The 23,235-nt window shown below is 41.2% G+C and overlaps 1 protein-coding gene across 2 annotated transcripts in view; it reads right to left on the bottom strand.

The window, feature by feature from the left end:
- arhgap39 (Rho GTPase activating protein 39) overlaps nt 1-23,235 on the bottom strand; it is a 74,253-nt gene that overhangs the window by 30,442 nt on the left and 20,576 nt on the right. For both annotated transcript variants that reach the window (XM_086270226.1, XM_086270225.1), the window contains exons 2-3: nt 7,946-8,359; nt 5,340-6,627 (exon numbers count right to left, since the gene is read on the bottom strand). In XM_086270226.1, the coding sequence (XP_086126352.1) occupies nt 5,340-6,627; nt 7,946-8,359 (1,702 nt within the window). The remainder of the gene's footprint in view (nt 1-5,339; nt 6,628-7,945; nt 8,360-23,235) is intronic.

Genomic DNA, 23,235 nt, shown 5'->3' with positions numbered 1-23,235 from the left:
CAATGGTAACCTCCACATTTAAACTTTTTTCTTAAAATAGTATTTTAACTTTACTCTCAAAATGATCAATACATTTTTTTTCTTAATATGGCCCTAATACTCATTTGTCAGCTTAGACACTATGAAGCAGATCAGTAAATCTCTGAATGTTAGAAGACCACGGCCATGAACACGAAAGGCGAGCAGATGTTCTGTACATCTAAAAAAAAGGATTTATATAGTAGTAATCAGCATCTCTAGATAATGTAGTTTATATGGCGCGTGTATGCATGTAATGAATAAATCAGTCCAGTTTTTACTGCATCTTTTTTAATCAATTTTACATCAATGATCCTGTTATAGCCAAACATTTTGTCAAAATGCTTAAAAACACAAATAATCTACTTTAATTCTAAGGAAATTGAGTAATTTCTGTTGTAAATATTAATCAATGAAATTGGGAGGGAATGACAGTAAAAACACACTTGAGCTGAGATGTGATTTTATCAACTGCACTGCCTCCATTTGTAGAATGATTGTGCTGGATTCTCTGTTCTCAGGAAGTCCACACAAGCAAGAACAAGTACTAACTTGTGTTCTTGGGTAGTGAGAAACAGCTCCTGACTTTCTGTAGATTTTTCACCTGGAAAACGTAAAGGTCAAATCACATCTTTAACAAACTCCAACATGAGGGGAAAAAGCTGCTCCTATCAGCAGCCATTTGTTTTACAAAGTAAAGGTTGTGATGCTGATCGTAGGAACAGACAGTGCTGTTTTGGACACTAGAAAGAAGTTTACTTTTATTCCACCTGAGCTCAGTAACGCCTCTACCTCTTGCCACAATTGCACTGTGTAATTAACCCGCTCACTTCCACACATAACAAAGTCTGCAAAAAGGCTTCTAGACTCACCTTTTATCAAGGTGTCATGCATCTTTTGTATAAGAAGGGCTGCCTGATGACTCCCTGGTTGATAATTATACACATCTGGCCAATATGAATACAATCTATAAAATTCCAATCATATGATTTGCTGCTTACTCGTAAAGATTGAGGAAGACCTTCATTCTACACCTGGTCACTAAGCTAATGGCAATTACCTAAATGTTCATGTGCTTTTGATTTAATGACCTCGACTCACCTCTGCACGAGATTTCTGGATGAATTGTAGAGTTTTCGTGTGGAGAAACCCTCTGTACTAACACATGACCCTACGCTGTGTCACTGCATCATTCTATGTTTGGCACTGATCACCACCTGCACTCATGTATATATCTTTCAACGTAGCACTCTTAATTCTTATTCTCATGTATATATCTCATGTATATCTCATGCACATATCTTTCCACGTAGCACTTTTAATTCTTATCCCTACTTTTATTTTTTTCCATGTCTATTTAAGTGCTATTTATGACAGCATGTTTGCACTGAAGCACCGCAGCAATTTCCTAATGTTGTAAACCTGCTCAACATTTGGCAATAAACCCCATTCTGATTCTGATTCTGATTCTGTAGACCTTTCTGAACTGGAGTCCAGGAATCACTATCTAGATTTTATTTATTTATTTTTGTCACAACTTGTTTTTGCCTCATTTTTAAACAAGCAAAATAACTTTATTTTTCCTCAGTTAATCAGTAATATTTCCAAAGCAATTGACAGGACACAAGAGGTGGAAAAGAGAGGGGGCCAGGGTAGAGTTGCTGGAGACAAGTGTCAGGAGTTATTTGTGGCAAAAGGATAGCAGCAAGAGTGAAGGTTGAAAGGTTTACAAGATGGTACCTGAGGCTTGTGTCTATTTGTGGACATTAGGTTTGAGATAAACAGTCTTTGCAGTCTGTACAGCCTCTTGGTAAACAGAGAGACAGTCCCTAAGTATGTAAGGAAACATACAGCTCATCCTTCTTCCATCTTCTCTCAGCGCGTCTGCAATCATGTCTGAGCCTCTGCATATGTTCATTCAATCACTGCTCTGACAAAGGCTTAGAGCACATCCTTTCTGGAAGAATGTTAAGACCTGCAGCAGGGGACTGAAAATGAGGCACTAAAACCTCTTTTTTATATGAGAAACAGAAAAGTCATTGGGCCTGCCTGGTCACGAACTAGTGTTATCCTTACTGTGCTTTTATTATGGGCATTATACTTTAACAGGCTTCTCTTCTTAAGCTCAAGCTCATCATCAGCTGCCTGTAGTATCAGTCCAGTATTTTGCTAATACCTCAGTTTGGTGATAACACTGCTGATGTCCACCAAATAAAAGTAACATGATTAATAAAGAAATGTGACTAGCATGTGTCTCTATATGTTTTGCTGTTTTCCTGTCAGTGACCATGATTCATCACGACTGAACTAGGGTGTACTACAAAGCCAGCACACCCTAGCTGAAAGTCAGTTTTCCGTGTGGATCTTTTTACTTGTAACTTGTGCTGAGCCCTTAACCTGGTCGGGGGTGGTTTGTGTTTACTTTTAGTTTAAAAATCATCTGGAAGCGCCACATTTTCACCGATTCTTTTATTTTAAGCATGTAGTGTGCAGTGCATCATCATAATTTTTTTAATCATCTGGTAACATCTTTGACTGAAGTGGGGATCGTTTTGTGTTTTAGTAAGGAACAGCTTGGCTTCTTCCACAGAGATCTACAAAACACCAATTTTTATCCAAGTACACTGAAAGCTTGAAGCAGAAAGCTTGGCTTAGTGGAAAAACTTCATAACCACCATTGTGATACCCACTATTTCCAACTAGGGCTGCCACGATTAGTCGACTAGTCACGATTACGTCGACTATCAAAATCGTCGACGACTAATTTAATAGTCGACGCGTCGTTTGAAGCTTTGTAAGATCACAAAAGACGCAGGAATAATAGCAGGATTTAAGAGTGTAATAACGGACTGAAACAGAAGATGGCAGCACTGCATGTACAAGGATGCCAGCTGCCGTTAAACCCCGAAGAAGAAGAAGCTGTGTCCCAGAATTCATAGCGCAGCCCAGCTCAGTTTCCAACAATGGCGGCAGCTAGTTAGTTTTAATATTACTCTTATTATTCTTTCTGGGTCACAAAATAAACGTTTAACATATTTTCAGGCGAGAATGTAGCTGTGTAAACCTCAAATATCTGCTCAGTTTATCAAGACACCACATATTTTCAAAAGCGCTCCGACGTTTTCGGAGACGTCTGTTACCCACTAGCTCGATAGTGGGGCAAGGCTCACTAGAGCCCGTGAGAACACCGGACTCCCGGCAAATCGTTTTCAAACCCACCGCCGTCTTTTGCTACTCAGGTTAAACATACATAAGTCACTTAGATAACTTTAAAATGTTATTGTTTGCCTTTTTTTTTAGTATTTTATTTGTTCCTGAGTAAATCGGTTTGGCTGAGATTAAAGTTATAGTTTTTACACAGCTGAATAAACGTCAAGCAGACAGCTGATTATCAGAAGTGTGAGATGCTCAAGAATATACTCCAGTGTCCTGTTATATTTTAGATAGCAAGGAGCAGACGGCTGAGTTTATTAAACTTCACCGAAACAATCTGCAAATTTCATTAAAATTTAATAAGCTATCATCTTATCTTTTTTTTTTGTTAGCACATACCTTAAACACTTAAAGCTGTAAGCTAATGATAGTTATATAAGAGCAGATGCTGCTGGTGCAATAAGCTATACGTTTTACGTCCAATGGATGATGATCTGATTAGTCGACTAATCGCAAAAATAATCGGTGACTAGTCGACTATCAAAATAATCGTTTGTGGCAGCCCTATTTCCAACTAAGGTTTTAGGTATTATAGAGTCAGCTAATGCAAAGCAAGCCAGACTGTGTTGAATTTCATTCAATGTATACCCCTCAGAACGGCACTATTATCTCATCGTTGCAGCTCTCCATTTAAGAACCACCACTGAGTCAAAGGTTATTGTTGGTTTTTACAGTAATAGATAATCTGTTAGTATATAAAGGTTTTTTTTTTAAACAGTTCACATTTCAGGTGTCAGCAGAGGTGTACAAAAAGCGTAAGAGCAGAACTTCAGAACTTGTAGTCTGTCAGAGAGGAGAAAGATCACCTTTATTTCAGCTCTGAGGTACTGCAATTAAGTGGCATTTATACCAGGGTAACCAGAGGGGATAATACGTATTTGAAATATATAATTTAGCCTCATTTCTGCTGTCCAATACAAAGAAATGTAAACTTTAACAAATGATTCCAAATTGCAAAACTCTCAGTTGTGTCTCTAATAAAACCTCTGTAACTTTGCTCTGCTTCACTTCAGCAGCATCAGGTAATGTTCATATGCTGATTCATAGTTTTCTTCCATTTCTGATCTACTGCAGAATATTTTTAAGGCGGTTGTCTGCTATAAAAAGCTAGACCAGCAAAATCTCCTTCATGTTTTTCTGCATTTTATCCTCAGTTACTTCGACACAAATTCATCTGCTGTGATGCTTACTGATGAAGTCTTACAAGTGTCAGCTTTGTTTTTATATATGGATATGTACTGATAAATGATCAGAATTATAATATTTCGAAACCGAATCGAATCAAATCAGGACCTTGTGAATTGGAATCAAATCAGAGAAATCAAAATCGATGCCCAGCAATATTTATTTGTGTCACAGAAAGTTATATTTTAAATGTCACTTAAAGTTTTGTGGCCACTCTCATCTGCCATTGTTGCTTTTGAGTTTCAAACAAAATACATTCTGGAATAATTGGCTGTACCAAGCACATGCAAGTCCACACCGATGCATCCTTCATAAAATGGGCGGAGAAAGATGTCCGTGCATTTTGAGCATAGTTGACTTGATACATACGCTGAACTTTAACAGTACTTAAGCTGCGACTGACAACATTTTACAGTTACACAAAAATACACACAAGGACTCGTTTTGAGAAAGAGACAGTGTTAGCTACTGCTAAGCTAGCTAATGCTTTAAACTATTGGCTACAAAATGATGTAGCATAGACCTATAGTATGCTATGTTGGGTGCCTTTTAAAATATCAGCATGTGGTTGTATTTACCTTAATTTAATGAGCCGTCAGTTCCAATAAATACACCACCAGATTGAATGAAATGAAAGTGCAAGGGGGGGCGTGTGTATGGGAGTTTGACACAACGACTTACAGACTCCAAAAATTAAGATGGCAGCCCCCATAAGTGGGAAATTCTGTCTTTACTCTTGTACAAAGGAAGTGGCGCCACGTTATCCATCTCTTACACATTTATTCATACACACACACACAATAAATCCCCCATTAAGTAAAGCTGTTATAGATTAGCAATGGTAACTGAACTACAAAAGCAATAATAATGGAATTATCCTATCCTTCTAAATATGGCTAGAAAATTCTAGCATGCAGCAGTACCTGTGAGGGATGAAGGTAAGGTTCAGGGGAGGCCAGGTTGGTCTGAACAGAGAGGCTTTTCTCCAGGAGGGCCTGAGGGAACCCCAGCCGCTCAAAGGTACTTCGTTTCCAGTGGTGGCCATCGCTCTGTGCTAGTGCCTCGTCCTCACTGAACGCCCTCACCACTGGTCCCGGTAATGGCAGAGGCACTGCTCCGTCGCTCTCATAGCCATCTTTAGAGCTGCCAGCTTGGGAAGCACCACCTCCCTGCCCAGAATCCCAACTGCACCTCTGTTTCATCACCTGCTGAGCCTCCCAAGCAAGTCTGGCCTGAGCCAGCATGGCTTCAGATGCTGTCCCAGTAAGCTCCACCTCCCCATACCGAGTCAGTTCCTGTGGGAGGGATGGCTTGCGGCTTTTGCGTTTGCGGTTGCCAGAGGGAGAGAAAGCCCCAGGCCTGGCTGTAGAAGAAGAAGAGAGGGAATGTGTCTGGCTGGACGTCCAGGATATGGAGTCCTCATAAACTAACCTCTGGCTTCCCTCTCCACCCTCTCCACTGTAGTCCAGCAGGAGGCGGGGGTCTCTGATCAGAGATTGGCTGTGTTGCAGAGTGTAGGACCCCCCATATGAACTTCCATAGCCACCGGTTGTGCCGTAACGCAGAAGACGGTCTGCTGTCTTGAATCGAGGACTGGAAGAAGACTGCTCCACGTACACCAGCTGCTTAACATATTCCTTGCCCACAGGACTGTACTCCAAACTCTGAGTCTTTTCGGGACACTTCTGCCTGGTCAGAACCAGCTGGCCATAGGGTGACTGTCCCTGCTTGGGGGAGTGGTAAAGGGGGACTGAAGATTTTCGAGCAGGTGACTTGCCAGTGCTGTAGAAGGAAGAAGAATCAGAGAGGTGCATGTCAGTGGGAGGCTCTTCATAGATGGGTGGGGACTGAAAGTCTGTTGGCGGCTCCTCATATAGTGGGGGCTCATAGGTGTAGCGGGGTGAAGGAGGCTGGGAGTCAGCTGAAGTGAGTCGATGGGTGTTTGAGCCACCCAGCTCTGCCCGCTTAAGAAAAGGAGACTGACGGCGGTCGGCATAAAGAACTGGGGAGCTGTCAGGTTCTGAAGAAGGGTTTCCTCCAGAGGGACAGCGAGCTCGTGAGGTGGTGCCCCCTCCAGAAGGAGTGCTAGGGCTGGAGGGGTCACAGGGAGAGTAACCATTTCCCTGATGGGCCAAGAAGCTGGGCTCTCTGTCTGTCACCTTGATCAGCATTCGCTCTTTTGTACCAGTATTCCACCTGAAGGGAGAGGTCCTGGTAGAAGAGAGCAGAAAAAAAGAGAGGAGAGACATTTTGAAAAAGAAAAGAATAGATGCAGTTAGAGGATATTAAAGTTCATTTTGAACTTATCAATTCCTGTTCCAGTTACTCTGTTACAATTAATCTTGTAATTATTAGAAAATACCTCATAATCACATTTATCTGAAAGTGATTGTTATTATAAGGTAATAAAACCAAGATTAACTTGTTCCTAAATGATGGGAAGAGAAAAGCATGCAGAAAGAGAGCAAAAGCTCATGATATGAAGTAATATGCCTGCAACAGAACGGGATCACTACCATTTAATGATGATGTCACTGCTGATAGTAGTAGTAGAATATAATCTGAACTGCGCAGGACTAAACTCTGCTCAGATTTGACCAAATGCGGCAAACGTGATTGGACAGCAGTTTAAAATACCAGTGGGTAACGTCCCAAGGCATACTGCAAACGCAACCAAAGGGTTTCTGAAAGGAAGTTATATTTCTGTGAGCCAGTCACTCAATCACAACAGAGCATTCTTTTCAGTTACAGAAACAAAAGTAAAAGGCAGAAAGACCAAAAGACAAACAGCAACTGGATTCGAAAAATTCAGCAAGGTTTGAAAATAATTTTAAAATTAGAGTTTGAGTTCAGGGAACAGACTAGATCAGAGCGTGCATCAGCAGCATCTTTTCAGTATGTGGAAATGCTTAAACATCTACAAAAAAGACACTGGATGGATGGGAGCATATTTTGATCTAAAACCTTCAATACGTACAACCTACCAGTTATATAGGCACTGTCGCAGAATTTGGAACTGAGAAATGATAACAAGCTGGATGGTCTTTCTCCTCTAAAGCTTAGAGGATGTTGCACACATGCTTTTAAAAAATGATTTCATGAGAATGTTTTTATTTCTCTGGCCACAGAACAGTTTTCGTTTTTGTTTCAGTCATTTTGACATGGGTTTTTGCCCAGAGAAGATGGGTGTTTCTACATCATATTCACATATGGCTTCTTCTTTCCATGATAAAGCTTCAACGTGCAGATAAAAATGATATGGCATAACAGACTTGTAGATCTGAAGTAAAAAGGTAAAGTACCACTATTGTATGACTTACTGTCATGCCGTTAAAAAAATCTGTGTTGAAAGTGAGAAATACATGTGTTCTTGTCTCATATTCACATAACTAAGTGGGGTTTTTTTGGGTAGACTGGGGGAGGGGGGGGGGGGTGCATCATAGAGGTTGCACAGTGCCATTCTAAAGGCTGAACATTACCCTAAGCATTGTTCTAGTGTGCTGTATACCTGTAACTAACTCAGTCTTACCTATCTGCCTCCTCTCTGTTGCCTTGTTTTTCGGACAGCTCCTGGTCAAGGGAGGACGAGGTGCTTCCTTCTCGGCTGACTTCGCTGTTCCGTCCTGGGCTGTTGTCAGCAGATGCTCGCCGCCCGCCACCTGGAGGACGAGTGATGGTGGCATCTGTGTGCTGCTTCAGAGTCTGCAGCTTGGCCAAGGGTATGATGTCACATCCCTGAGGCCGATGCCACACTGTGCGTTGGGTGGAGGCGTTATAGTAGTAGAAGCGTGAAGTATTGGGGTCAAACAGCTCCCACCACTGGTTCTCACCGGTACGCTTGATGCAAACACCCTGTGGTGGGTCCCACACGCACTCACCCGTTAGCAGATTGGCATACATATGCTCCCGTGTCCGTGGCTCAATGATTTCCACCCACTCCAACCTGTAGGGGCAGATTGCAAAATGATAGAATTACAGTGGCTACATACTCCATCTGCCAGCCTAACTAGCTGGTCAACAGAGCCCATCCACACCTCCCTCCTAAAACCCTCAATGTCTAAGGTGCAGATAAACTTGAGAGGCAAATAGCCAAATTAGTTAACCTGCAGAAATGTCTTAAAGACATAAAAACTAGTTTATGCATTTATTACCTCTAGGCTGGTCTACTGCAATTCATTATTATCAGGATGTTTCCCCGAACTCCTTGAAAAGCTGATCCAAAATGATGCAGCAGAACGCTGACAGGGACTAGAAAGCGAGAACATATTTCCTTTTATTGGCTCCCTGGTTAAATCCAAAATTGAATTTAAAAACAAAGTACTGCACCACCCCATTAGAGCACGTCACTCTCAGACTGGGAGCTTACTTGTGTTTCCAAGGGTATTTAAAGTGGAATGGGGGTTAAGAGGCTTCAGCCTTGTGCAACCAGTTTGGATTTGGGCAGCAGACATACTTTCTACTTTTAGGATTAGAATTCAAACTTTCCATTTTGATAAAGCATATAGTTAGGGCAGGGTCAGGTGACCTGGAATCCTCAATTAGCTATGCTGCAGTAGATCTAGGCTTCTGGAGGAATCCCATTTTAATGAAATGCATTTAATCATTAGTTCATATTAATATCTGGCTCCTGTCCACAGCATGTCTTTTGTCCTATCTTCCTCCCTTTACTGCCAAACAGTGGTGGCAGATTGCCACCTCTCCCTGAGCCTGGTTCTGCTGGAGGGTTCTTCCTGTTAAAAGAGATTTTTTCCCACTCCCCTCTGTCGCCAAAGCACTTCTTACAGGGGCTCATCTAATTGGTTTTCTCTTTTTTCTCTGTATCATTGTAGGCTCTTTATTTTACAACATAAAACACGTTGAGACAACTGTTATAGTAATTTGGTGCTAAATAAATAAAACTGAACTGAATCTGTTTGCTAAAACTGCCGGACAGGACAGGTTTAAAAAAACTAAATAAAAAATGTTGTCATCCACCCTCTTTTTTGAAAAAATCTTGACCCTTCTCTTCTTTAAAGAATTTAAAGACCAATTTGAAAATTACAGTTTACTGCTAAGATTTGAAACTTACCAGTTTACATCTTATAACTGTTCCAAAGAGACAGCCCTTCTTAGCGTCTGCAGTGACATTTTGCATACTGATGCAGGCGAAGTTTTGTTCTGCCTTGACCTCTGCCTTACTGATACCGTTGAACATTTTGATCAATAGGCTGAGATACTAATGTCTAGTATTGGATGATATCTGTCTCAATGTTTCTTGTCTGTGGCTGTTTTTAAGTTCTGGTTCTCTTCGACTTCTCCTACTATAAAGTTCTGTTTTGGGCCTTTATTGTTTCTGTTATGATTTCTTCCTCTTCAGCACATTTTAAGCACTTTTAAGGAAATCTCAGTGACAATTCTCGCTGCTATGAAGGCGACATTCAGTTGCATATCTCTTTAAAGCCCAAAGATGTTTCCAAGCTGGATATTTTGAAGTACTCACATACCACAACATCACTAATTCAATTGCACTAGCTCACAATTCAGAGTACACACTAATTCTGGCTCTGGTTTTGACTTTTAGACCTGTGGATAAAGAAGCCGTCCATCCAACCAGTGTAATGGTTGGATGGACACCAGAGAACTTTCGATCTACAGCAACTTCCACGCTGTCTTCACAGCTAACAAAGTGTTGTGATGGCACAAGGGAGAGGTGTGTTTCATTCGAATCCAGGTGCCCACTAAAACCCAGCGGCAGCTATTTTCCTGCCTCCACAAGTAACTGCAGAAGACAACAAGGCAAACATGGCCACCAAAGCAAAGTAAAATTGCACTCTGTACAAAAGCAAAAGTCATCCAGTGCATGCAAAACGAGTCTCTGTCTCTAAGTAGACAGGGACTGCTTTACCATCTACCATGTTTTCTTTTATTTGTTTTTTTTAAAAGAAATAGTCCTTTTGTGCACTTTGGGAGGCCAGCATAACAAATTACATGTTCAGAACATCTTCTGACTATGGTCGTGTCCAAATTCATGGGCTGCATCCTCCTGAGGACGCATTTGTACACCGATTACGTCACAGCGACGCGCCGAAGGCTGTACAAATTCGTAGACTCCTCCGAATGCAGCCGACAAATGCGTCCTCCTTTTCCCCGAATTTGAAGGATGGGTCGGGTGTGTCCTTCGTGGCCCACCATATCCCAGAATTCATAGCGTGGCCCAGCCAAACTCCAGTTTCCAATAATGGCGGCCGCTACTAAGTTTTAAAATTACTCTTATTAATCTTTCTGGGTCACAAAATAAACTTTTAACATATTTTCAGGCGAGAATGTGGGTGTGTAAACTTCAAATATCTGCTCGGTTTATCAAAATATCGCATATTTCCAAAAGTGTTTCGACGTTTTCAGAGACGTCTGTTACCCACCAGCTCGATAGCTAGCCGGGAGCTCGAGGGTCACTAAAGCCGCCGAGAACGGCACAACTCCCGGCACATCATTTTCAGATCACCGCGGAGTTTCGCTGCTCGGGTTAAACGTAATATATAAGTCACTTAGAAAAACTAAAAATGTTATTGTTGGGCTTTTTTCAGTGTTTTATTTGTTCGTGAGTAAATCTGTTTGGCTGAGATTAAAGTTATTAGATTAGATAAAATAAAACTTTATTAATCCCCCGGGTGGGTTCCTCCTTGGTTTTCACACAGCTGACTAAACGTCAAACAGAAAACTGATTAAACAGAAGTGTGAGATGGTCGAGAATTTACGCCAGTGTCCTGTTATATTTTAGATAGCAAGGAGCAGACAGCCGAGTTTATTAAACTCCACCGACACAGCGGTGACGCAAATCAGAAGGCTAGACCATCCAATTTCACAGTCGTTTACTTCCGGCCTACCCGACCTTCTGAGGACCCGGCCCACGTAGACCGCGAAGGCCGGGTCCTCAGGAGGATGCAGCCCATGAATTTGGACACGACCTATGCCTGCATTTTATATTATATATGTATATTAAAAAAACCTGCAACAATTTTGTCTTCAAAGCTGATGTATTAGAAGCAGGAAAATTAGGCAAGTGCAAACTGGTGTGAGAATTGTGCAGTGCATATGCGTCTGCAAAGCTGCAGACCAGTCAAGGTGCCCACTGCCCAGTATGGTGCTCAGTATGGACATTTTCACTACTCAAACTTACATTTGTAATGTATTGTCATGTCATGTGCTCCAAGTTCAAGATCCTTAGTTCCAGTATATCTTTTGTTTGTTTCTTGTTGTACGTATGTACTTAGTTTTAGTTCGTTTTTTCCAGCAGTAAAGCTGACACTTTAAGTTAAATGATCAAAGAACTGACCTCACAGCCCACTGTTCATTCAGTGGGCTAGTCTCAGTTATTGTGCAAATGTACTGCTTATAAGGTTGGGAAAACCAGCAGTCAGCTGACACTGAAGAAGTCACTTTGATGAGTGACGAAAAGTTTCTCCCACTAAAAAAAAGCTATGTCCAGATGAACAGAATCAACTTTTTGGGACACTTTAAGCTAAGTTTACCATCTTTGAGTCTAGCGTTTGGGTCCAACCCCTGCCTGCCACACAGCTCACCTTGACACATTTCTCTGCAGACGATCAGTTAGCTGTTTGACGACTACTCTTTCTAGAATTTTCAGAGGGCCCGGTGGCGCCAGTGTTCGGCAGCCTCGCCTCTGTCAGTGCGCCCCAGGGCAGCTGTGGCTACAATGTAGCTTGCCATCACCAGTGTGTGAATGGGTGGATGACTGAATGTGTAAAGTGCTTTGGGGTTCTTAGGGACTAGTAAAGCGCTATACAAATACAGGCCATTTACCATCTTCTAAATTAGTGGATGCCATTTCCTCTGCAGCTTGCGAATTATTAATTCTACTTTAAGGTGCACATTTGAGAGTTATACCAAGGAGTCAAGTACTTCTGATTTAAGACTTTCTTTTTCAGAGGAACTACAGTGTCCAGGGTCAGATACCGTGAAGATGTAAAATTATCAACACGATAATCGACCTTGGATGGAGCAGAGTTCAGGTAACTGCTCCACACTGTTTGTACATGGCATTGAAGATGACAAAAGACGATTAATTATATCTTTAAATTAGTTCTAACACTTAGAAAGACATCTACTGTGGTGAAATCTATTCCCAACTGCTGTGTAATCCATTATTGTAAATTGTAAATTTAACCATAGACCCAGATGGAGTTTTAATTTGAAAGTCTAACTCTTAGCCTTGTCCATCCTAATTGGAAAACTCAAAAACCCACTGACTTTTTTTCTGATTTAGTACTCACTTCAGATCAAATAACTATTGTGTGTGATTTTAATATACATATAGATGCTGAAAGTGACAGAATCAACCGAGCATTTAATCTATTATTAGACTCAATTGGCTTCTCTAAAGTTATAAAAGAGCCCACCCACCACTTTAATTACACTTTGGATCTCGTTCAACGTTGTTGTTGAACTTTACATTTACAATAATGGATTCTAGAGCACCACCACATTAACCAATTATGGCCAATTAATCCCACTATCTCCGCTCTGGATCTTTATTTAACTGGCCTGTTCCGCTTCATCTGACAAGGATTTACTCTGACAACTGGTGTACCATTTCTTTCTCTCTTTTCTTTCTCATACACAAGGGGCACACATAGTACCTCGCATAACTATAGCTGCACAAGTCTCGGCAAGGCTTTCTTTAAGAGTTCAATTCAGTTTTATTTATATAGTACGAAATCACAACAGCAGTCATTGCAAAGCACTTTATATTTATATGAGGTAAAAACCCTGTACTAATGGAGACAAAATTCCCAAAATCAAGCTGGGAGCTGGTTCCACAGAAGAGGGGCGTGAAGTCTTATTAGAATTTTTGAGACAGTCCGACAATAATAAAATACATCCAAAATACATTCATAAAAAAGTTTTTCTTAACATCAGGGGTGACACAATGTTTCTAATTTTAGAGATATTGCACAACTGTAAGAAAGTAGTAGTTTGTTTAATAAGCACAATAAAGTAAAAAAAAAAACAAAAAACAACAGCCCAAGGTAATGCTACACAGATTAAGTATCTGGTTAGACATCATGTTTCAAAGATTTTTAGGGCCAAGTACAATAACCTAATCTGAGTGATGTGATTGCTGAAATGGTGTTACAGTTTTGTTTTTGTGGATGTGTGAATTTCAGAATTTGAGTAGGACCTGTTAGCTTCAGGTCCCACTTACAGAGAGGCACTGGTTTGACTGAGTTAGTAGCGTGACCATACAGCTTCAGCCTTATGTGAGTATCAAACCTCCAAATGAAAACTCAGACTGTGGCTGGTGCAGGAAAGTAAGTTCAATCTCTATAGAAGTTTCCCGGAGAAATGATAACGTCCAACCCAAGCTCTTTATTAAACCCATGATGCATTGTGCATTACAGGTTAAATAAACAGTAAATTATGGACTAATTAAATGTAAAAGGCTTTCATTCTAGCTAGATAAAATGCACATGGAAAGCATTAAAAATATAGTTAATTAGTTTGAATAACTTTGATTTTCTGAGATCTCTATTGCAACAACTCAACCTTTAAAACACAGAATAGAGGCTATAACCCTGGCATTGCTAAAAGCTCCTCCTCCCTCCCCTTAAAAAGGTCAACTTGCATAGATTGCATTTCTTCTCCCCAACCATTTGTCTTTATAAAATCACTGCTCTCCGTTGCTGGGAGACCACTGAGCACACTGGCAACACTTCCGAGGATTAAATAGGAAGAGGGTATTGGACAAGGACAGATGAGGAGTCGAGGTGGTGTGGGATAAAGCGATAAAGAAGTAGACATAAAGGCTATGATATTTCATTTCCTGCTCCTTACATAAGCAGAACCAAAATGTTCACACCTACTGGAGCTTTAACAACAAGCCCATCCTTAACAGCCCATGAGGGATTTGTAGGATTTATATCAAGTTATCAAAATAAATATTAAAAAAAACAAAACAGGTTTTCTTTTGGTAAAAAACATATTTATTAGGTCATAGGTGAATTATGACCAATTGCAATGGCCCATGTCCCACTGAGACTGCTGACAGTCTTAAGTCGAAGTATTGGAGCCTGTTCCTGCTAAGACACAATGTGACAGATACTTCTTTGAGGATTTTTTTAAAGGTGTCGTGGCATTAATGTTGCTGATGATGTCAGAAGTTGTGAAGAAAAGTTACATTTATGGAGAAACACATATCAAAGACTGCTCTCAGCTAGATCAACATCTTTTTGAACTGCTGCATTTTTTGACTAAGATGTCGCCGAGTATGGCAGCCTCGTCGCAGGCTCCCTCAAAACTACAATATTTTATGCCCTCCATATTGCACAATATTCACCTGCTGACTTTCTGTATATATATATATATATATTAGAGCTGGGCGATAGAACGATAACGATATGTATCGCGATATAACTTTTACTCGATAGAGAAATTAAGCTATCGCGATAGACCTCGCCGCTCTTGTCCTCTTTAAAAAATAAAAAAAAAAAAAGGTCAGCCAATCCAAATTAAGTAGCGCAGAGCCGAACCAATCACAGCCGCAGCGTCACGTCGCGTGACTTGTTACGTACAGCACAAGTGCCAAGCCGCACGTGTGTTTGTTTGGGAAGCAGCCAGCGGGTAATGGAGCCAGCGCGTAATGGAGGAAATGAGTGTGCCGACTAGAAAAATCAACCGAGCGTGACCGAAGAGAAAACAGATGATGGTTCCAATGCCGGAGAGATTGTCGAACGGAAGAGCCAAAGAAGTTCCGTAGTGTGAAGGTATTTCGGCTATTTCAAGTCTGACAAAAAACAGAGTAGCGTGCACTGTAAATTGTGCCGAAAGCAAGTCTGGAAATACAATAAACTGGTGCATGCGTCACACTGTGCGCCACGTTATTGTTTCGGTGAAATGAATTTCTACAATACTGTTACTGTTAATTCTACTCTCTGCAGTGTTTAAATGCTTACATATACACACAGTTACTGTCCCTCCACACATACGACTCAGTTCTGCTTCTATGCCCCAGCTTTGTTTACTTTTTCCCACCGAGGCTTCTAGACTTCTGATTGGCCAACATTTCTGCACGGTTAGGAATCTAGCGCCACCTGCTGCTTTGGCATGTTCATAGCAGCGTTTTCCTTCATTTCTGCCTTTATGTGTGGACGGGGTTATTTTTAAAACGAAAACGGAAAATCTCCGTTTTCAAAAATACCCGTGTACGTGTGGACGTAGCCTCAGTCTCTGACTGGAAGCACTAATTCGTCATTCGGCTTTTGTCAGACTAAAGTAACTGTTAAAACTGTTTGAAAAGCTAAGCTATACAACAAGGAGAGATTGAGAATTTCCTTTTAGTTCTCAGTTTATTTGATATTGACAAAAGTTAGTCAGTTTTGTCTGTTCTTCTGTAAAACAAACTAAGATTTATTTTTAGAATTAATATTTTGTTTCTAAGTGGAATTGACAATTTAGTCTGTTTCGTTTGTTCTATTTTGAAACTTAAACGCTTTAGCGGCTGCCTTTTGTGTAGTTTGCAATATTTGCCTTTATTTATCTGAAAAAGTCTCATGTTCCTTAAGTACATCTACCCTGTTGAACTTATTATGGGAAATAAATATTTAAATAAAAACAAGCTGCTGATTATTTCACATTTTACTTGTGAGCAACGGCACATTTAAATCTTACAAATATAGTTATTTGGCTTATATCGTGATTAGGGGTGGGTTTTTATAATCGATTCATCGATTAAAATCGATTCTGGCTTGGATAACGTAAAATCGATTCATTAAAATCCTGAATCGATTCATTAAAATCCTGAATCGATTTTTTTAATATAAATTTATTTTGCCCGAAATGCCAGAATCTCTGGTGACATCTCACAAAATTTCAAGAACCACCAAAGAGTTAAGACAGTAAATGAGAGCAGGAACACGGATTCTGCACATAGACTTAAACACACAGCGCGACCCGCGGATCAGAATCAGTGAGATGTCGCCTTTCTCCCCCGACGGCAAGGACACGGTCGGGGCTGAAAGCCGACAGCTTGCTGATTCTGATGTGTCGGCGGGTCCAAGCTTTGTGTTCACGCCCTTTATGCGCCGATTCTAAAGCTGTTAGTTTGATCTCTCTCCAAACAATATTGACCGAACCAGCAGCAAAAGAAGATTCACATAAACATCGTCATGTATTCACTCTGACTTTTACTGTTTTGCTTCCACCGCGATGCACAGCTCTCTCTCTCTCTCCCTCTCTCTCTCTCTCTCTCTCTCTCTCTCTCTCTCTCCCCCTCTCCCTCTCTCTCTCTCTCTCTCTGTACTTCAAGAACAGTTTCCCTTTCTTCATTATTCGCTTGCTTGTTACGCACAAGTCTACTGTTGTTTACAGCGCTGTCAGCCGCTGTTTTTTTCCCTTTTACATTCTTCCGAAAAGAAAACCTCATTTCTGCTGTTCAATACTGAACAAATTTAAACTTTTTAAAATTATTCAAAATGCAAAACGCTTAACCATGTCTCTAATAAAACCGCTGTAACTTCAGAGGTAATGTTCATATGTTGATTAATGGTTTTCTTTCGTTTTTGATGTACTGCAGAATATTTTTATAAAATCCCAGGCCAGGAAAATCACCTTCATGTTTTTCTGTGTTTTATCTTCAGCTACTTTGACACAAAGGCCTCTGCTGTGACGCTCACACCTTTGATAAAGTCTTGCGTGTGTCAGCTTCCTTTTTATTGATACAAAAATATGTAAATGTACTGATCTGAATTATAATATTTCTGACTGTCAAAATATCCCAGATTTAAATCGAATCGAATCGAATTAAATCGAATCGTGGATCGAATCGATTCGGGACCTTGTGAATCGGAATTGAATCGATTCTAGAAATCAGTGACGATACCCAGCCCTAATCATGATAGATATCGTTATCGCCTGAAATGAAAAAAACATATCGTGATATGAAAAAATCTCATATCGCCCAGCTCTAATAAATATATATATATATATATATATATATATATATATATATATATATATATATATATATATATATATATATATATATATATATATATATATATTAGGGGTGCAACGATACTCGTATCGATATTGAACCGTTCGATACAGTGCATTCGGTTCGGTACGCATATGTATCGAACAATACAAAATTTGTAATTTATTTTATCAACTTTCCTTCTGACGATGCTGTCTGTGTTGAGCGCTCAGTGAATCTGCGCTCGACTACTCCGCCTAGGCTCGTCAGAAGGAAGAGCGCAGGGCAAGCTAGCGAGACAGAAGTTAAGCTCTCCTTGCAACATGGACCTCCCCCACCCTCATTCAGATCTGGCGTTTGGAATTATTTTGGTTTTCATGTGACGTATGACCCTGAAGGTAAGCGCGTCATGGACTAAAGTAAAACAGTATGTTGGATGTGCCACGCAATGCTCAATTACATGGGTGGGAACTAGTGTGTTAGCGCAGTTAGCTCGTTAACGTGTTGGCCGTCTAGCCCCATGCAGGGGTAGCTCGTTAACGGAGATTTGCCGTGTTGTGGCGTTAACGTCATTTCAACGAGATTAACGCTGACAGCACTAGTGGGAACACAACGAATATGACTGCACATTTACACCGACATCATCCTAGTGCAAAGACAAGTGGAAGCAGACAAAAACAACAAGCATGCATGCTACAAACTTTACCCGAGTCATTTAGACAGCCGTTAGCACATGATTCTCCTTATGGGAACCTGATATGTTTAATATTGTGGCGAGCTCAGACAAGGAGGAGACGGAGGTGTCGTTTGGTCTTGCTTCCCGTGAGCTAGCCAGGGAGCACAGCCGTTTATTGACATCTGCAGAAGAACACTGCCGCTAGCTAACTGCTCAGCGCGGCAACCGCACAGCAACAACAACACACAGAGCGCCCTCTGACCCCGGAAGGACACACCGTCGCAGCGAGAAGGCGTCACCCGTCACTATGGCAACATAAACAAAACATAACTGTACAAACAGAACCCCGAACAGCCCTGACCCGCTACATAGCCCCCACCTAAGGGGTCAGTCGTCCCCGACTACCCCATTACCCCACACAAAGTCCTGCAAATGTCCAGGTGCCTTCTTTTGGCGCACCGGCCGGTCACGACCGGCGGGGGAAAAGTCACTCGGGTCAGAACATGGGGTGCCACCATCATCCCACTTCTGACACCAATGTGGCGAGCTCAGACAATGAGGAGACGGAGCTGTCGTTTGGTCTTGCTTCCCGTGAGCTAGCCAGGGAGCACAGCCGTTTATTGACATCTGCAGAAGAACACTGCCGCTAGCTAACTGCTCAGCGCGGCAACCGCACAGCAACAACAACAACAACACACAGGGCGCCCTCTGACCCCGGAAGGACACACCGTCGCAGCGAGAGGGCGTCACCCGTCACTATGGCAACATAAACAAAACATAACTGTACAAACAGAACCCCGAACAGCCCTGGCCCGCTACAATATGCTGCTGAGAATATAGCCCAGAAGAAACGTATAGTATAGCTTTTATTTTGGAAAGAGCCATTTCTCTGTAATAAACTCTCTTTTCCAAAGATGAGTGATTCCTCAATCAGATACAGGTGTTACCGCGCCAGATCCGCGGCCCCGAACCGTAGTAAGGAAACCTCTGGCAGTTACTTGTAGGGCTGTTCAATTAATCGAATTTTAATCACGATTATGATCTGGGCTTTCAACGATCATTAAAAATGACTGAGCCGATTATTAGCCCCTCCCTCATGCTTTACTCTCGCGCTGCTCCGTGTGGCAAATCAAGCGCACTGCTCTGCATTCCGAACACCCGTCACAACAATTAAGAGGACCCGAGGGAAGCTCGGAAAGCTAAGCAGAAGTTATTTGGAGAGGAGTGGACTGCCGTTGGTTGAAAAGAGAGGTAAAAAAAAAAAAAAAAAAAAACTTCAGTGGTGTGGAAACATTATGGGTTCGCGGAGTCAGACGTGGATCAAGTAGACACAGTGTGTAAACTTTGCTATGGTGTCGTAGCTGCACCACAGAGCAACACTGCAAAGTTTACATTTTTCATTTATTTCTTATATTGCAAACATTTGTACTGTTATCAGTATTTGCACACTATTTTATATTATTTTTTAAAGTCATTATTCAATACATTGTTATTGTTAACCCTTTAAAGCCGGTCAGAGCAGCATGCTCGTTTTGTGTAACTATTTTTAAATCCCTGTAGAACCTGAACCGCTAAGCTAGCACAATAAATTTTTTTCCATATGAAACCAGAGGAGTTGTACTTACATCTTATACCATCATCTTGTCCTAGGTCACGGTTTCCTTCCACATAAAGCTTTGCAAAAATTGCATAAAAAGCGCTTGCAGGAACAAAAACATAATATTCCAGAAACACGCTTTGCCAATCTGATCAGCTGTTCTTAACACTTCCCACATTGAAAAAGACGTCAACTCGAACTATCGCAAGTGACGTCATTTTCGCGGAAAATGTAGTTTTTTTACTTGTAGGCCTTAGAACTCGAATTGCACTGCTGGAAATAGTTTATTTTGATGCACATGCACATTCTTTGCAAATTTGCATCATAGGATTGGTTTTTTTTGTTTTTCCTGCAGTATATAAAAATTGCTGTATCTCCAAAAATAAAACTATGAAGACACTCAAAATAAATTTCCTGTTGTTGTAAACTATTTTTTGCAACTTTTTTGTATTTAAAGTTTTGAGGGATAAACCTCTTAAATTTCTCCAAGTAGCAATATATGTAAAAAAAAACAAAACAAAAACGATTTTCAATTTTTTTGTAGTTTATTGCACTTTTTTGCAATTAATGTAGTTACTATGGACTTAATACATACACATTTTTAAAATATGGGCTATAACAGTTGTATTGATGTATAACAACTTGAAATGCTCCCACAAATGGCACTACAGCATGTAAAAAAAATAAAATAAGCTCTGGCAGACTTGGTTCTATGGTAGATCTTAAAGGGTTAAATAAATATCGTCAAATAATCGTGATCTCAATTTCAGTGAAAATAATCGTGATTATCATTTTTGCCATAATCGAGCAGCCCTAGTTACTTGAAGGTTCCGTAACTGACTCGTAGCCGGCAACAGCTTACTATACAGGTCAACTCCGCTAGCAAAAAGATCGAAGGAGGCGTAGGAAACTGCTTCACCGAACTTTATTTCTTCTCTAAGGCACGAACACCGCGTACAGTGGGCTGAAACAGTTTACTCACAGCGAGCATCGCCGACACAACTCCGGCTGTCGAGGGAGTTATTATATTCCTTTTATTTATTTTCTTTTCGTCTCTTCTGTAGCTAACCGTTACTTTTTCCCCTTCTCCGCTCTCTCTCTTCACACACACACCAGGCAGTCCCGCTACACACATCCCGAATACATTTTCCATCAGGCTTCATCCTTAAAGGGCCATGCCTGTAACACAGGGCTTGCAAAATCGCTAGCCCGACGTCCCGGGGCTAGCGATTTTTCCAGTCGGGCTACCAAAATCTATCTCTGCCCTGCCCGTCGGGCTATTGTAGGAAGGAAAAATATATGTCAATGCTTTTGCATTCTTTCGGAAATGTAGCTGGGTAATTATGTCATTGGCATCGGTGAGCCACTGTCAATATGTGACATATTGAAATCGCGTTTGAATTTGCGCTTGTTTTTTGCTTTCACTTTGCAAATGTCCAGGTGCCTTCTTTTGGCGAACACTGCCGCTAGCTAACTGCTCAGCGCGGCAACCGCACAGCAACAACAACAACACACAGGGCGCCCTCTGACCCTGGAAGAACACACCGTCTCAGCGAGAGGGCGTCACTCGTCACTATGGCAACATAAACAAAACATAACTGTACAAACAGAACCCCGAACAGCCCTGACCCGCTACAATATGCTGCTGAGAATATAGCCCAGAAGAAGCGGATAGTATAGCTTTTATTTTGGAAAGAGCCATTTCTCTGTAATAAACTCTCTTTTCCAAAGATGAGTGATTCCTCAATCAGATTTATTTTTTTAATTACTTTTGTTTCAGCAACATTAAATTTAAAAACTGTACTTTTGAGTTAAAATATATATTTATAATTTTAATAAATGACAAATTAAAAAGGCATGAACATTTTTTTGTATCGAAAAAATATCGAACCGTGACACCAAAGTATCGAATCGAACCGTGAATTTTGTGTATCGTTGCACCCCTAATATATATATAAAAAAAAAAACACCCAGCACGCCCCTGCGGGCGGTTTATCCTTCAAGCTCGGGTCCTCTACCAGAGGCCTGGGAGCTTGAGGGTCCTGCGCAGTATCTTAGCTGTTCCCAGGACTGCGCTCTTCTGGACAGAGATCTCCGATGTTGTTCCCGGGATCTGCTGGAGCCACTCGCCTAGCTTGGGAGTCACCGCACCTAGTGCTCCGATTACCACGGGGACCACCGTTACCTTCACCCTCCACATCCTCTCGATATAGTATAGCTTATATATATATATATATATATATATATATATATATATATATATATATATATATATATATATATATATATATATATATATATATATATATATATATATATATATAGCACACACACACACACATACACACACCATTACATGGGGGCAGGGATAGCTCAGTAGGTAGAGTGGTGGCCCCATGATCGGAAGGTCGGGGGATCGACTCCACTGAATGGCTACCCTGAGGTACCCCTGAGCAAGGTACCGTCCCTACACACTGCTCCCCGGGCGCTGCACTGGTGGCTGCCCACTGCTTCACTGGGTGAATGGGTTAAATTCAGAGGAACTATTTCCCTATGGGGACTAACACGCACACTTTACTTTACACTTTTACATAGGTTTACAGTGTTTCAAACATTAAACATTTGGTTTGCTTACCAAACCAAAACAAAAGGAAAAAAAAAAAAGGTGCTTCAAAAGAAGAAGGCAAAAAGACCGCAGGATGAGTATACTGCCACGAGGATGAACTTAAGAGGTGCAGTCTGTGATTTTGCTGAGCAAAAGACCCAAATGATGACATTCAAATAGGCAAGCAGTAGGGATGGATGATAGTCTCAAAATTATCTAAAATTATAAATTATAGTGGCCTCCTCGTGGTTAACCAGGAGGTCAAGGGTGGAGAGTAAGCAGGTCAGGGGCCCAACTGGAGACCAGCAATAATTCAGAAGGGGTTGGCCAGAAGACCAGGAGGGAAAACTGAGCTATTCTGTGGGTCAGCTGGTAGGCCGGTACTGCTCTCTGGCGATAATACATATGGTCGCCTGCTCACCCACTGAGCTAAAATGGTGCCACCTCCCATTGTACTTTTAAATATGCTAGGAACCACAAGTACGCTTGCAGTTTGAGAGTAAAGTGCTCGATTAGCAGTGATGTGGTATTATGCAGACTTTACGATAAGCTGGGGCCTTTAGATGTTGTTCTGGGTTCTTTTGTGACCTCCTAGATGGGTTTTCAGCGTGCTCTGGGAGACATTTTGGTAGGCCAGTCACTCCTGGGATGGTTCATCACTGTTCCAAGATTTTCCATTTGTGGATAATGGCTCTCACTCTGGTTCACTGGAGTACTAAACCCTAAAGAAATGTTGTTGTAACCGTTCCTAGACTGATAAACGTCAATGCCTTTGTTTATCAGCTGTTTCTTTAGGTCAGGGCATGATGTGTTGCTATGTGACATCTTTTAGCCTACCTCACTTTATCAGACTGGTTCTATTTAAGCGATCTCTTGATTCAACAGGCCTGGCAGTAATCAGGCCCGGGTGTGGTAGTGCAATTAAACTCAGCTTTCAAAAACAAGAGGAAATAAAGAAGATTAAAGCTGCAAGC

Source organism: Aulonocara sp. 'chitande type north' Nkhata Bay, linkage group LG17 (genome assembly GCF_057382095.1).
Source record: "Aulonocara sp. 'chitande type north' Nkhata Bay isolate Kocher_YH1m ecotype deep benthic linkage group LG17, A_spYH_male_GT1.1, whole genome shotgun sequence".
NCBI classification, from domain to species: Eukaryota; Metazoa; Chordata; class Actinopteri; order Cichliformes; family Cichlidae; genus Aulonocara; species Aulonocara sp. 'chitande type north' Nkhata Bay.
The sequence above is the reverse complement of the archived record's forward strand: the minus strand, read 5'-3'. Positions and strand labels throughout refer to the sequence as shown.